This window comes from Podarcis liolepis, assembly GCF_965112155.1.
Source record: "Podarcis liolepis genome assembly, chromosome: 5".
NCBI classification, from domain to species: domain Eukaryota; kingdom Metazoa; phylum Chordata; class Lepidosauria; order Squamata; family Lacertidae; genus Podarcis; species Podarcis liolepis.
Genome location: NC_139556.1, coordinates 78,832,039 through 78,848,715, shown reverse-complemented (window position 1 = coordinate 78,848,715; position 16,677 = coordinate 78,832,039). Strand labels below are relative to the sequence as shown.

The following is a 16,677-nucleotide window of genomic DNA, read 5'->3' as shown; positions in this document are numbered from 1 at the left end:
TTGTGGGAACCCCCAGAATAGATTTGGGGGGGGGTGCACATAAGGAGGAGGAAAGGGAGAGCAATTTCATTGCACAAGTGAAAGTCCTTGTGCAAATGGAATGACTTGGTTGGAGATAACTATTAGGTGATAGCGAAATGTGTGGGGGCAGTTTGAAGGCCTGTGATTACAACCCTCCAAATACCACAAATTGCAAAAACAACCAAATAAATTCTCTATGCAAAGTTGTTCACAAATTTATAAACTTACAGGTTTTGGCAAACTATCCCCTCTAATTGAGTAAAAGAGGTTTGAGTTTGTTTGTTTTTACTTTGGCTAGAATGAAACTGCCGCCACATCTCTTCTAGACTGCGTTTCCACTTGATTTCGTCTTTGGCTTTTGTTTTTTTAAACTTGTCTTTTGTGCACAGCGTTTATCCCATCTTCAGCTAAATCCCCTCCCCTCTTGTCTTCATTTGCTTTGTAATCGTGTAAAAAAAGTGGCTAGGCATATCATTGTGGCGACTGTAACCTAGGTTTAAGGTGCCATTTGGCTTTTACATCTTTGTTTCTAATACTGCAACCATATATATGTGTACACACACACACACACACACACACACACACACACACACACGTGTGTGTGTGTGTGTGCTTGTTGATACTCCCAAAGAACTCTAACAGGTTTGTAAGACCAGACACCAGACAAGCCCAACCACTCAGCTCCTGTGAGATGAGAGGGGAAGGGAAGAAGAGAGGGAATGAGAGCCTTCTTCAAAATGGCTCTCACATTCCATGCATTCTTCGTACACCTCAACCATTAGCTATTTTTTGTTTTGTTTTGTTTTTTGCTGGTTTTTGCTGGGGGGCAAGCTCTTGAGCCATTAAAGAAGTCATTAGCATTCTTTTGCCGGACATAATGATAAGGCCAAGCCAGCCTTCATAACAATCTTTCTTCCCATTTTGGAGATTATTTTTATCTTATTTTATATTGCACCTTTTCCCCAAGGAGCTCAGGGTGGCATAAATGCTTCTCCCTTTCTCTGTTTTCTCTCTCTTCACAATCACCCTATGAAATAAGTTGTGCTGAGTGATGGTGTCTGGTCTAAGGTTGCTCTGTAAGCTTCATGGCCAGAGTAGAATTTGAACCCTGGTCTCCCAGGGCCTAGATCAATGATGTGACAGTTACACCAACCTGTTGTCACATTACTTACCAAGCAATGCCAAGGTTTTGTAGGATTGGTGGGTGTGGCAGAAGAGCCCCCACTTCCCAAGTCTTCCCAACTCACTCTGGCCAATTTTCCAGTGGACCCAAAGTCTCCTATGACTCACCCCAACACATCTTCTTCCAAGACCTATTGCCAGCAACAGGCAATATCTCTCTACACATGGAGCTTCCCCAGTCCTTTCCTTTCTGTCCACAGAATGGCCCTCTTCCTAAGCCTCTCCCAGCTGCCCCTTGGCCAGCTTTAGGATTTCAGCTTTAAGCAAGTATTTTCTCTTAAATTTATACTCTGATTTGGAAATGCTAAAACCAAGATGTGTTGACTTCATTCGTTTTGCTCTTAGTTATCCTTATAAACCAATACCTGAAGCCTGAACCTCTCCAGGCCCCTTATTTTCTTTGTTCCATATTGCATTCTAAATCGTCACTTTACCAAAACTCAAGCGCTCTGGCCCGATTGAAATAGCTCACGAGCACTCTTGAGAAGCAGGACAAGAATAGAAGCTGTGACTTGCTGGTGGAAGTTGACCAGCGGAATTCGCCTATACAACCCCTCTTATTTGCCACTGTCCCATTTTCCAGCGCATGAAGCAGCTCACAGGAAGCGAAAGCCATAAAAATCCATGTCCAAAAAAGACACTTGTTTTACAAACATAGCTATAAAACATAGCACAACCAACCAACCAAACACAAACAGAAGCAACAGTCAATGAGCAATTAAGCAGCCAATCAAAATAGTAAAAACTCATTTACGTAGCGAGTCATCGTCGCTAACGATTAAAATCCCCAGAGAGCAAAAGAGTCACGACTTGACATCTAAATGTTGCTAGTCTTGGCATCTCCCATGTTTGTCTGGCAAGGCCATTTCAGAAGCAAGGCATTGCCATTGAAAGACTCTCCTCTGTTGCCAGCTGCCTAATCTCTGAAGGCAGCAGCACCCAGAGGAGGGTGTTAGATGCAAATGAGAGCTGGACCAGTTCACATAGGAGGAATGCATGGATGAAGGTTCCTCTTTGTGTTCATTTATGGACAATTGCAGCTCTTTTATGGACTGTGCACCTCCATCATCCCTGTTTATTTCAGCGGCACCTTCACAGAAGACTTTCTTGTCAGACTGCGTGCCTAATGTACTGTGTTTTTCGATCACGGATAAGAAAGAAGCAGATCTTGATACCCAGGAAAACTTGATAATTCTTGGATGTGCGCCACCGCCATCATCACAGAGCTACTTTTACAATACAAATATTTTCAAACGAACATAAGACAGTCTTGGCCCTGCCTGGATTAAGACGATGACGACAATAATGGATGTGCCGACCAGAGTCTGTGGATTTAAAGAGACAGGTGTAGGATATAAAATGTCCCTGCAAATGCTGGAGAAGCAGGGACTGTTCTGAAGAGTGATAGGCTGAATTTGATCCGGTCCGGGGGAGCGTTCTGAGCCAAAGTGGAAGCCCCCACCCACTTGAGCCTTATGCTGGTTTCAACAGCTGTCAAAAAGGGTACGATTGTGAAATTGGCTCAGAATGCTTTCCCCGATCGGATTAAATGAAATGCAGAAAATTATATTATTTCCACTTCCTTGGTGGATTTTTATTTCCACACCAACCACCCCATTCTATAGCCAACACCGCTTTTGTAATGAATGAATCGAGGTTATGTATTCATAGCAGCAGGCAGCAAATTTGTATTTGTATTAGTAGTAGTAGTATAGTTTCTATCTTAACCTTCCTCCCAAAGGAGCCTAGGATAGCAAAAAAACAAACAATAAAACAATAAAAACATCTGAAAAACAGTTCCAATACAGTACAGACCATGAAAGCTATTTGCCTGTCTTAGAGAAATTGCTGGTTCTGCGGTGTCAAAGGCCTCTTAAATGTGGTAATAAATAAGTTTTGTTGTCGTTTAGTCGTGCCTAACTCTTAGTGACCCCATGGACCAGAGCACGCCAGGCACTCCTGTCTTCCACTGCCTCCCGCAGTTTGGTCAAACTCATGTTCATAGTTTCGTTAAATAAGTTTTAACTGTGTGGTGTAAGGTGCAGCAATATTCTGGGATGAGTTGGCTTAGGATCCTATAGATCTTGATCTTTCTGGCAATTTTTTTATCTGTTCTCAAAGGGCTGATGTGCCGTCTTACTGCTTGACTATATTGTCACTAGTGCCCTTTCCTCCGCTTTTAGAGAACCCCCAGTTCATCCACATGCACACTAGCTGGCCTTGGGAAAGCCAGTTTTCTCAGGGAATATCTGCATCAGTGCTTTAAACACACGGAACATTCATTTCCTCTCCCCACTGAATCTTGGGAACTGTAGATGTAGGGATATAACACAGGGGCGAGGAGCATGTGACCCTCCCAATGGTGCTTGCTTCTAAGTCCCACCAGCCCCAGCCAGCATGGCCAATGGTTAGGGAGGATGGGAGCTGTAGTCCCAACAACATCTGAGGGGCAACAGGTTCCCCATCTCTGCTCTTAGATAGTTGCTGGGACCCCACCTCCCAGACACTGCCCCCTGGCCCAGATAACTGCCAGCAAGCCACCATTTAAATTTCCCACAATGCCCCTTATGCTGTGTCATCTACTGCACCCTTCCACCACAGTCCCTCCAAGTGTTCCTGTTTTCCAGGGACATCCCTGATTTAGAGGAGCTGTCCTGGTTTCTGTTTTGATCCCAGAATGTCCCGCTTTTCCTTAGGATGTCCCCATTTTCACTGGAGAAATGTTGGAGGGTATGGAGTTATCCGACCCCCCGAGTCGTCTGAAGGCAATCCTGTACAGGGAATTTTTAAAAAAATGTTTAATGTTTTATTATGTTTTTACAGTGGTACCTCGGGTTACAAACACCTCGGGTTACAGACTCCACTAACCTGGAAGTAGTACGTCAGGTTAATAACTTTACCTCAGGATGAGAACAGAAATCATGCGGCGGTGCGCAGCAACAGTGGGAGGCCCCATTAGCTAAAGCGGTACCTCAGGTTAAGAATGGTTTCAGGTTAAGAACAGACCTCCGGAACGAATTAAGTATGTAACCAGAGGTACCACTGTATGTATGCTGGAAGCCACCCAGAGTAGTTGGGGCAACCCAGTAAGATGTGTGGGATATAAATAGTGAAATTATCATTATGGAATGGGACATCCCTATTTTCACCGGAGAAATGTTGGAGGGTATGCCACCACTGCAAGTAACCTGAACTGGTCCCAATAACAATGTACATATATTTCCAGTCTCACTTCCTTCTGTGATATTATATACCTCTCTGAAGTGCTGTCAAAATGAAATACCAAAAAACAACAACAAAGAAGCAACCACTTAACATGCATTTCAGAAATGCAGCGAATAGAATTCTAGTGGAGCTGCAAATGCAAAAGGGCTGGTCTTTTTCCTGAGGTACTTGGAGGGGGGCTATTGCTGCATTTTTCTGCCCAGTGAGGCACTGATATATATGCAGGTGAAGAGGCAGAGATTAGCACTTGAGGTGAGCGAGTTTGTATGCCTTTCAGTCAAGGGAGTGGTCACAAGGGCTGGAGGGCATTGTATACAGAGCAGGCTGGAGCTTGCCTTGCAAAACGGAGAGCAGCAGTAAGCAAGATAATACCACTTTCCTCACCATCATCTTTGTCTTTCATCACAAAGTCCTGGGGGGAAAAGAGAGGGTCAGAAGGATATGTTAAAACAGTGTTTCCCAACCACTGTTCCGCGGCACACTAGTGTGCCGCGAGATGTTGCCTGGTGTGCCACGGGAAAAATTTAAAAATTCGAAAGATTTTTTTTTTTAAAAAAAAAAAAGTCAAATTTTCGATTGGGGCGCCGTCACTAGATGATCCCTGGGGTTCCCTCCCTCCCTCCTGCTCTGCGCCTCCCTCCTCCTCCTCCTCCTCCGGGGAGGCCCTTCCTGGCTCTCGGCCAAGGCTTGGCAGCTGCCACTCACTCACTCGCTCACCCACCCGTCCCTCCATCCCTGCACCCGGCCTCTCCCCCTCCGTCCCCGGCACGGGGGCTGCCGGGATCCGTAGTCCCCTCGCCCTTGGGCTCCGCGCCCGCGCGAGGTGCGCGAACTATGTTTCCCAGCGTGGCCTGGCGGGCCGGGCGTTTTGTTTGAAGCGCTCTTCTCCCGGCCATGGAATGAGCGCAGCGGCGGCGGCCGGGCAGGGGCTCTTCCGCGCAGACCCCGCGCAGCCTGCCTGCGCCCCCGCGGAGATCGGGCGGCAGGATGGAGCCCGGGGATCCCCGCAGAGGCGGAGCGGCGGAGGCTGCCCCCCCAGGTGGAGCTGCGTCGGGGGGGGGGGTTATTTTTGCAATGCTGCATCTGCGCCGGAGGGGACGCATCGGACCGCGGGGAGACCCCTTGGCGGGCGTGCAAGGCAATGCATGCTTGCAGGCGTTGCATGGAGTGCAGTGCAATGCAATGGCAACGCGGCGCCCTGCATGCATGCATGCAACTTCCACCGGCGCTCCGGACTTGGCAGGTGAGGGGGGTCCCCAGTGGGCGGCAGAGAGAGCCGGGAGGGCGAAGGGGAGCCGGGGGGGGAGCAGCGCTGCTCCCCGAGCCGAGCCCGGGGGGAAACTTCGGCGTCGTTGCGCCGGGTGTTGGAAGCGGAGGCTGGCGGGGGCCCCTCACCTGCAAAACCTGGTCGCCTCTCATATATTTCGTGCATTGCATTCATCGCCCGCTTTCTCCTCCAAGGAGCTCCCGGGGGCGCGCGTGGTTCTCCCCGTGTTATCCTCGCAACAACAGCCCTGCGAGGTGGGTCAGGCGAGTGGCCGAAGGGAGCACCCAGGGATTGTCCTGGCCAGGTGGGGTGATTTGAACCCTGCTCTCTGCCCGGTCTTCGTCCTCATTTAGCCCCCACATGTGCATGACTGTGCATGACTGAGGTTTTCCCCCCTCGTCTTGGCTATGGTGTGAGTCTGTGCTGTTAATTAATGGGGTTCTGCCTTCGGAGAAGATGAGCCAGCCCTCAAGGAGGTGATTATGTAATTTGCTAGCAATTCATGTCCCTCCCGGCGTGACGCTGCGCGCTGACGTCACGGGGCTGTAATGGTGGTGTGCCTCGAGATTTTTTTCATGAAACAAGTGTGCCTTTGCCCAAAAAAGGTTGGGAAACACTGTGTTAAAAAAGGTAAAGGTAAAGGACCCCTGACAGTTAAGTCCAGTCGCAGACGGCTCTGGGGTTGCGGCGCTCATCTCGCTTTACTGGCCGAGGGAGCCAGCATTTGTCCTCAGACAGTTTTTCCAGGTCATATGGCCAGCATGACTAAGCCGCTTCTGGCAAAACCAGAGCAGTGCACAGAAACGCCGTTTACCTTCCCGCCGGAGTGGTACCTATTTATCTACTTGCACTTTGATGTGCTTTTGAACTGCTAGGTTGGCAGGAGCAGGGACCGAGCAACGGGAGCTCACCCTGTTGCGGGGATTCGAACCGCTGACCTTCTGATCAGCAAGCCCAAGAGGCTCAGTGGTATAGACCACAGCGCCACCGAAAGAAAGGCCCCAGATGTTTCCTCATTTGATGCCGCTGTTTCGTTAAAAGTATTTTTTGAGAATGGGAGGCTGGGTGACAACGATATTCACGTGGACTTGTGCATGCAGAAAAGTAAGTGTTTCTTAATGCTATTTTCCAGGGAAGGCCGTTCCAGAAGATCCCTCCTCTTCTTCCCTCTCTCATCCCAGCTTGTTCCCTCTTGCTTTTCTCACAACTCTGCCTAATATATCTGTCAAGTGCTGGATAGTCTGATAGAGAGTTGAGGCCTTTGACTCACAGCATTTGGCCTCAAGGTCAATTACCTGCTCCAGAGATGTTGCCTTTAATTGCCTGCCAACCATCACCATAGTAATACCATAGAACAGGCACGTCCAACAGGTAGATCACTCAACAACTTAGTCTCTCCTAAAAAAAGCTCAACATTTTGACCTGAACCCCCCAAAAGGGAGTAGATCACTGCCAATTTATAAGGCTGTGAGTAGATCGCAGTCTCTTGGGAGTTGGCCACCCCTGCCATAGAAGAAAGGAAAGCTTGTGTTGATGATTCTGAGGGAGAAATAGTGGGGGGGGGGGGGGGCGAACACCTCTTTTTTTTCCAGAAGGCAACAAGAACAACAAAAGCAGTTGAGCAATGGTTTTCTGTAAACAGATGTCCCAATGTTTAGTAATGGCTCTGTAGAGGTGGAAGCTGTTTGACGGGGTTATTGTGCAGGACAATGTAAGCTGTCACCCTGTGAAGAGCAGTAAATGAGTGAAAACATGTGGGTTGCTGAAGTTGATGAGTCATCAACTTCCCACTTGCTCTAAAGCCGCCTTCCTTTGATGTAGCCCAGCCGCAAAATCCACTCTCCCTTCCGTCCCAGGAACACACGGCAGAGCCCTGATAAAGGAACCCCGTGTGGTAGCTCTGTACAATATGTACGTTTATAATAGCCCCTTAAACAAAAATAGGAGATTTTTGCAAATGTCTACGTTTCCTTTCTTCCTCCTCCCCTTCTTCTTCTTCTTTTGCTTTTATTATTATTATAAAACAATTAATGCTTAGGTGTTGAGTAAGTATTCCAATCTGGTTTCATGAGCCTGTATAATATTAAATCCAGGAAACAGAGGCTGGTGCAGAGAGATGGATCATTACAGCTGGCAAGTAGTAGAAAAGGACCGGCAATATTTTTCATGCTGCTGCCTGCTGGTTGTGGGGAGAAAAAACACCACCCCGGTTCTTTTTCTCCCTCTCTTGGCTAGGATGCAGTGGAAGTGAGGGATTAGAAGCTAGTCCCTCTTTTAAAATATCTTGTGTGTGTCATTAGTACAAAATGGTGGAGGACATGCGATCTTCTTGAGTGGGAAGTTCCAAAAGGAAACGTAACTCCGTGGGGGAATGTAGTGTTTGGCCCCAAACTGCCTCGATTCTGATTCTCAGGCTCGCTCTGCAAAGTGGTCCAACCAGGAGATCCCTTGCTCTTAACTTGCACTAACCAGAGTCGAAGGGCGGAGAAAAAATTCTCATCCGGCAAGAGGCAGTGTCAGCCGTCATTGCTGCCCCTTCCCTCCTTACAGCTGTCGCTGTAGCTGTTTGGTTGAACGGCTATGGGAGGGGGGGAGAGGTGACAGAGATTTAGCCTTTCACTTACCCAACCCTCAGCTGTTCAGCCAAGCATTGGGGGACTGGGCAGCTTCGCCTCTCCCCATTGCATGAGAGAGAGAAAGAGGGGTGCTGCTGTTGCTCCACGGCCCCCTCCCAGCTATGTTGAACATAGCTCAATCTTCTTCAGTCTGTTTTGGCATGTCTCCACCACCTCCCCTTTATCACCAGTTATATGGAAACATAGGGAGCCGCCTTATCCCAAGTCGGACCATTAAAGTACATTGGTCTACTACACCTACTGTCAGGGTTTCAGCGGCCCGGTTTGGGTTCTGGTCCTGTTGGCATAACAGTAACCGCCCTGAGATCTCCAGGTGTAGGGCAGTATATACAAATAATAATAATAATAATAATAATAATAATAATAATAATAATAATAATAATAATATCTGCTTTAAGATCTGCTCAGGCTCTTCTCCAGATGCTTTCTTTATCAGCGGCAAGTTGTACAAGAGGCAGGGCCTTTTCAGTAGTGACCCCCTCATCAGGGAATGTCCTTCTCAAAGACGACGACGGTGATATTTATTTATTACATACATACATACATACATACATACATACATACATACATACCCTGCCCATCTGTCTGGGTTTCCCGAGCCACCCTGGGCGGCTCCCAACAGAATATTAAAAACATGACAAAACACAAAACATTAAAAACTTCCCTAAACAGGGTTGCCTTCAGAGGTCTTCTAAAAGTCAGATAGTTATTTCCTTGACATCTGATGGGAGGGCGTTCCACAGGGCGGGCGCCACTACCAAGGAGAGGCCTGCGTATGGTGCAAGTTTTTCGGAGTCAGGCCAAATTTTATTTTTTATTTTTCTAATTTAACCCATCTTCTACAAATCCTGGTCTGCTGAGGTGGTATTATTGTTGTTGTTCTTGTTGTTGTTGTTGTTGTTGTTGTTGTTACATTTCATTACAGTGCAATTTAGTTTGCAAAATTGTGTTGTATGCTACCCTGAAATCCAAATAGGATGAAGAGTAGTACAGAAATGTTTTGATAAATAAATGAATGAATTCACTAATATTCTTTTGTGACGAATAAAATGACAATAGGATGTTTTTCAGAATCTGCATTCTAGTTTAAGGATGTCAGAAGCTGCAAATAACTTTGCAGTAAGGTACTCTTGCATCCTGTCATTGTTGTTTTGAGACCCATCTACTGGCCTTCACTTACCTGGCCTAGAAGCCCCTTTTTGAGAACCACACGCTCCTGTTTGCAACCAGGAACTCTGACAGAAGCCTGACACGCCTGCAGAGCAGGTTTGCCTAACCTGCTGCTGACACAATGCTTGCGGATTGCTGTCACCGACCAAACTTCAGGATTTACCTGTCTTAAGCTTTCCGTAAGCTTATGCGAAGATTTTGTTCTCTCTTAAAGTTTGCCATGAATTATGCTGGGTTCGTACTCCCCCCTCCCTGTTTTTACCCCTCTAAAGGATTTAATCCCTACAAATGTTTGCCTTCTTTTTCAATCAATAATGTGGCAGTTTCGTATTGCTTCAGTGACCTCTCTTTTTCAGAGACACTGGCATGTCCTGCTTCCAGCAGACTTTGAATCAGGGGTGGGGAACCTTTCTCAGCCCCGGGGCCACATTCCCCTCTGAGCAGGCTAACAGGGGCCACATTCCTGTAGCTGTAGGGATAAGAGGCAAAAGTGGCCAGAGCAACAAATGTGAATTTTAGCTTGGTACAGTAGACCTTGCACTCACACAACCAGGCAAGCAAGAAGCATTTTCAGCTTTTAAGGACATATTCCAGCTAGGCAGAAATACTCAGGGTGTGTGCATGATAATGGTCAGATTTTGGGTCAAAATCTGTACATTCACAAACTGAAGTTGGTTTTACCCGATGTACCGATTTTGTTTATAACCGTGTATAGAATGCTTACTTTCGCCAAAGAAAGCAAGGAGCAATTATTCTACGTGTCTGAATACATGGATAGTGAATGGCTCTCTTGAATCCAAGTATAAAAAGACTCTCTCTCCTTTTTTTCATACTTGCCTCAGCTTTCTTGGCCTATAAAAAGCCTTAGACTTTTTTTCCAGGGATAGCTGAAATTTGGGGGCTAATTATAAACCAGTCTTTAAAAATAAATAAGCAGCTTTCCGCACCTTATGAAGTTAAGCCATGTTTGCTAAGTGCAGCTTTCCCTTGAATTCCTTGAACTAGGAGCACATTTAGATGTATCTCAGAGTGAGGCTGCCCCTCCAAATAGATTCCACCTCCATGCTCTTGAATGAAGTTGAAATGCTTTTCCTTCGCCAGGATGGCACCAGAAGGGCAATCCAGGGCACTCCCTGGCTTCTAGCTTCAGGCAGTTTGAACATCTCATGTTTGCATAGAACATTCCTCTCTCTCTTGTGCAGCTGCAGAGTTTCAGATTTATGCACCCTGCACCTTTTGATCAGTTTTTCAGGCAGCGTCGAATACCTTCTCTTGCATCGTTTGGCATATTTGAGTCCCTGTTCCCTCTAGTTGAGCTCTGCATCGTATCTGGAAATCTCTGCAGCAATGGCCAGTTACTTGTTTCTGTCTGTTGTGCAAATCTGTTGGAAGTGAGCGCTCTGTGGATGCAAGCGTGGTCATTGATTGATTGACTGCAACGCCAGGTAATGACTCTCATGTTGGGAAGAGGCATTGTGGTACAAACACCACACTACAGATAGTTTTCTTCACCTCCCAGGACTTTTCAGGGAAGGCAGTTTATGTGCTTAACTATGAGTCACTCTGTTGACTAATCGAGTGAGGAGAGATTGAGCGATGCCTGTGCATGTGAAACTTCAAGAATCATTGCTTACATGCTTTCAAACTTTTCACAAGCTCAACAATTGGAAGCTCAACAATTACGTGTTCGAGGTGGGGTGTTTGAAAGCTAAAGTTCTGAGGAGCCCAGTATACCTGACAGAGAGTGTTGGACAAGAAGCTAGGAGATGAGGGTTCAAATCCCCAGTCAGCGTCGAAGATCACTGGGTGGCGTTGGTCACATCCAAACCACACATTTAAAGCCTTCTCCCAAGCAGAAGGAACCACTCAACAGCCTTAACTATCTACAGTTCCTAGGAGTCTTTGGGGGAAGCCATGACAGTCAAAGTTGGAACATCTCTCATTCCAACAACCTGAAATCTATCTCTGTGTTTCATGGGTCCGTTCTTGCTTTTTTCTTTCTGTGTGACCTCAGCTTCAGTACAGTGGTACCTTGGGTTAAGAACTTAATTCGTTCTGGAGATCTGTTCTTAACCTGAAACAGTTCTTAACCTGAGGTACCACTTTAGCTAATGGGGCCTCCTGCTGCTGCCGCACTGCCGGAGCACGATTTCTGTTCTCATCTTGAAGCAAAGTTCTTAACCCGAAGTACTATTTCTGGGTTAGCGGAGTCTGTAACCTGAAGTGTCTGTAACCCGAGGTACCACTGTACTTTGTGCTGTTTTGCTTCCTTATTCCCCCCACCCCCAGTAGCTAAGGAGGGACAGGAAGCAGCTGGCAGGCCTCAGCCTTTCAAATCCCTAAGCAGAAAACAGGGGCATTTCCAGTGGGTTTGGTCCAGATTACATGAAGGGTTAGAGTATTGGCTGGCAAAGAGGAGCAAAACAAAACACCAGGCTCTGCGGTTCCTTTCATTCTCAATTGGTGAGCAAGAAAGCAAATGCTGCAGCAAGGGAGTGCTGTGTGACAAATGTGTTTCCCAAAAGAGTAGATATCACTTGGCGCTGTGACATTTACAGCATGCCAGCAACCAGGGGTGGGGGCAGGAAGAGGCTATTGCCGAAAACAATGGCTGCTTTTAAAGTGGCAGCGTTGCTAAAATAAGCCTTCGCGTTTGCACCCTCTAGCATTTATTGGCGGTAGGTCTAGTATTTTGGACCTTGCCCAAATATTGATTGATTTTACTTATACTGTATGTCGCTTTCCCACAACAAGCTGTGCTACAGCAAACATTCAATACATCAGAACATTGGAAATACATACTGTATATACAAAACACAGAGCATGTTAGTAAATTCAAAATAACAAAAATCAGCCATTTAGCAAACACAGAATAAATCCAGTATTACAACAACAACAACAACAACAACAACAACAACAACAACAGCAGCAGCAGCAGCAACAAAAATCTAGGCTTAAATTGCATAAATACAAGGCAAAAATGAAAGTTAAACGACAATAACGTTTCATAAATGCAGTTCAGTGGGGAGGAGTAGATGCCATACAGCTGGCATACAGGCTAGATGACATAGGCTCTCACATTTCTCCTCCATTTGCAGCAAAATTCAAATGGCAGGGTGGGCAATGATGGCAAGTCTTTTCCGCAGCCTCCTGGAAGTACCAACAGCTGGTGCAGGTCTTATTGCAAATATGCAGGTGAATAGTAAAACAGTGCTCACCGTTTTTGAAGGCCCATCAGCATATTCGGGTTTTAGGCACCACACCCTCTGGTCACTTGTCCCTTCAGATCAGCCCCATACCAAATGACAGAGAGAAAGTATGTGCATACTCACATTATTTCCCCCTAGGGATTGGGGTGAAAGTAAAATCTACTAGAATTAATCTAAGCCTTGGGGAACAGGTAGAGCTGAACGAGGAAGTAGGGAAAGCATTGCTCTTCCAGCTTCCTCCTTAATTTCTATGTGCTTTTCTTGGGGGGACGGGGGCGTTCAGATCCTTTGCGGGCACCATGGAAAGACGTCAAGGGTACCATTGTGCACACGGACACCCTTGTGGTAAAAGGTTCGGCTACATTTTGGACCTCAGGAAGAAAGTTGAGTTTTGAATGGAGGTGCTAAGTTGGATTTTAAACAGCTTCCCTAACTGAGTTTGGTGATTTACAACTTGCAGGCAAGTTGTATGTTTTCAGTAACGTTCCTGATTTCTCCTAAAATCCCAAGCGTGTCACCACCTGCAGCTTTTATCTTTTTTATGCAGGAGAAAGGAGAGTACACTTATATCTGCTTAATTACTGGCTAAAACTAGTATGGCAAAAGAATATGGTGAAACACTGCAATATGGAGACTGTTGTATGTGCATCAGCCCTCATTGAATGGAATTTAAGTGTAAACCTGTCTTTACGTTTTGAAACTACCAGTTTATCCATTCATTTCAGAATTTGGTTTTTGGATAGGAGCTCCCAGGTTCAGTCCTTGGCATTCCCGTTTTGGGGGCAAACACTTAAATATGAGCAAGATCTCCTCTCAAGAATCAAGAGAGCTTCTGCCAGTCAGTCATTGCTGAGCTAGATGATAAAGTCTGTGTGTGCATGCGCATTCCGATTTAACAGTTGGATTTCTGATTCTAGGAAATAGTTTGTGGGGAAAATATGGGCATGGCTCATTTAAGGTACTAAGACCAAATGGGCAACCAAGGAGAGCTTCATCGCAATCATTCTCATAAACATGCCTTTGGGAACCTATAATTTGCCAAATTTGTAAACTTTATCAAGCATTCAAATAGATATTAACCTACTCTCATTTCTGCTAGAAGCATTCTCATTTAAGGTCATAATGTGGGTGGCGCTGTGGGTTAAACCACAGAGCCTAGGACGTGCTGATCAGAAGGTCGGCGGTTCGAATCCCTGCGACGGGGTGAGCTCCCGTTGCTCGGTCCCTGCTCCTGCCAACCTAGCAGTTCGAAAGCAAGTATATAAATAGGTACGGCTCCGGCAGGAAAGTAAACGGCGTTTCCATGCGCTGCTCTGGTTTGCCAGAAGCGGCTTAGTCATGCTGGCCACATGACCTGGAAGCTGTACGCCGGCTCCCTCAGCCAATAAAACAAGATGAGTGCCGCAACCCCAGAGTCGGTCACGACTGGACCTAATGGTCAGGGGTCCCTTTACCTTTACCTAATACAGTCGCACCTTGGAAGTCGAATGGAATCTGTTCCGGAAGTCCATTCGACTTCCAAAACGTTCGGAAACGAAGGCACAGCTGCCGATTGGCTGCAGAAAGCTCCTGCAGCCAATCGGAAGCTGCATCAGACATTCGAGTTCCAAAGAATGTTTGCAAACCGGAACACTCGCTTCTGGGTTTGCGGCGATCGGGAGCCAAAACGTTCGACTTGCAAGGTGTTCGGGATCCAAAGTATGACTGCACTGAAAGAATCGCTCACAGGTTATTTTCACAAGGGAACTCTTTCAGCCCAATATATTATTCAAGTCTTTATTCTGAAATGAGTCAAAATCAGAGGGAAGGGGGCGGCAGCTTGGGAAGCTAAAGAATACAGGAAAGGCAAACATTGTATGGTGTCATACAAAGGGAGAATGAATTAGTATTGAAGGAAACCTTGAAGTGAGGAAGTGAGTCAGTCGCTGGAAGGAAGGGCATGTGAGACGTACAAAGTGAAAGTGACCTGGAGCTGCAAAGTTTGAAAATGTAGGGTAAAGGTGAAACCAAGCTTCGAATTACTTGTAAAAGTTGTGACAGAGTGTATATCTTTTCATATTCGAGTGTATATTTGAGAAGTCATATTCGAATGACTTCTATTTTTTTTAATTATTATTCATAAGGCATTTACATTATTATTATTATTATTATTATTATTATTAATAATAAGGCATTTACATTTACACAAAGCAACCCAACATAATATTAGGGGAAATGAAGATAACACGAGAGAAGGATAGTGGGGGAAGAACGATCAGAGTACAAAGGCCTATGGTTTAAACTGGGGTTTCCCAAACTTGGGTCTCTCTCCAGCTATTTTTGGACTACAACTCCCATCATCCCAAGGTAGCAGGACCAGCGGTCAGGGATGATGGGAATTTTTTGGATACTGATAAATATTACAGTTGTAAGACCTAGCAAAAGTTAGGGGGAATGGCTGACATGCACAGATGGACAATCGGAGCTCTGGGTCATATTTGTGACTGAAATCTCCCCAGTTCCTCTCAGCCTAAAATGCCTGCGTTTCTGTTTTGCAGCCATATAGAGAAGATTACGACATGGCAAGATCCTCGAAAGACCATGACCCAGCCATTGAACCACATGAGCCATCATCCTTCAGCCGCTTCTACCCCTGTATCGCAGAGATCCATGGCAATGTCACAGCCCAACCTGGGTGAGTAACAGGATGTTCAGAAAGGGCATTGGACTCTGTGCAAACAGCAGCACGATTCCAAATAATGAAAAGCTTCCTCTTTGATGGACACTCAGTATGACAGGTGGGGGGAATGTTGCCTAACTTCTTGTGATTCATAAACTGATGTATTTTCCCTTCTGGGTTAAGGCCTTCATTGGGAGGCAGTGAGGGTGATATCAGAGGGCCCACCTCCCCTTGATAGCTGTTCCTGGAAGTCTTTCTTGGTATCAGGTCATAGTAAATATGCACACCCTCCAACAGGTTTCTGATGAAAATAGGGACAACCTATCTAATAATAATAATAATAATAATAATAATAATAATAATAATAATAATAATAATAATTTTAAACTATTTATACCTCACCCATCAGACTGGGTTGCCATTCTGGGCAGGTTCCAACATATAAAAAAGCATCATCAAACATAAACATTAAAAAAACTTTCCTATACAGGGCTGCTCAGATGGCTCAGGGGGTCAGATAACTCCATACACTCCAACATTTCTTCAATGAAAATAGGGATGGCCTAAGGGAAAGTGGAAGGGACGCAGGTGGTGCTGTGGGTTAAACTACAGAGCCTAGGACATGCTGATCAGAAGCTCGGCGGTTCGAATCCCCGTGACGGGGTGAGCTCCTGTTGTTTGGTCCCTGCTCCTGTCAACCTAGCAGTTCGAAAGCACGTCAAAGTGCAAGTAGATAAATAGGTACTGCTCCGCCAGGAAGGTAAATGGTGTTTCCGTGCTCCTCTTGTTCACCAGAAGTGTCTTAGTCATGCTGGCCACATGACCCAGAAGCTGTACGCTGGCTCCCTCGGCCAATAAAGCAAGATGAGCGCCGCAACCCCAGAGTCGGTCACAACTGGACCTAAAGGTCAGGGGTCCCTTTACCTTTAAGGGAAAGTGAGACATTCCAGGATCAAATCAGAAACTGCCCCGGCTTCTATAAATCAGACACGTCCCTGGAAAATAGGGACACTTGGAGGGTCTGAGTTTCTGCTATGTTTTACTTGGATAGAGAAACCACATTAACTTGTGAATGGATGGTATGCGTAACCATATGCAGATAACGTGGGAGTTCTTCAAGTTCACTTTGTGGATCTGTGTTTGGATTTGCAACGCCGAACCAAATGAGTGTTATTTGTGCTACGATAAACTTCCTTTCTTTTTGCTTTCTCCTGGCAACTATCTCAGCAACTTTTATCTGGAGCATAAAGGGGGAGTGTGGGATTGCTCTCTGAGTCACTGGACAGTGGCAAATGCATCATGAGAATT

At 46.0% G+C, this 16,677-nt stretch overlaps 1 protein-coding gene across 1 annotated transcript in view; it reads left to right on the top strand.

Annotated features, from left to right (window-relative positions):
* WWTR1 (WW domain containing transcription regulator 1) overlaps positions 1 to 16,677 on the top strand; it is a 95,073-nt gene that overhangs the window by 42,569 nt on the left and 35,827 nt on the right. Inside the window, exon 2 of the mRNA XM_083504464.1 lies at positions 15,248 to 15,384. Coding sequence (XP_083360590.1) covers positions 15,248 to 15,384 — 137 coding nt within the window. The remainder of the gene's footprint in view (positions 1 to 15,247; positions 15,385 to 16,677) is intronic.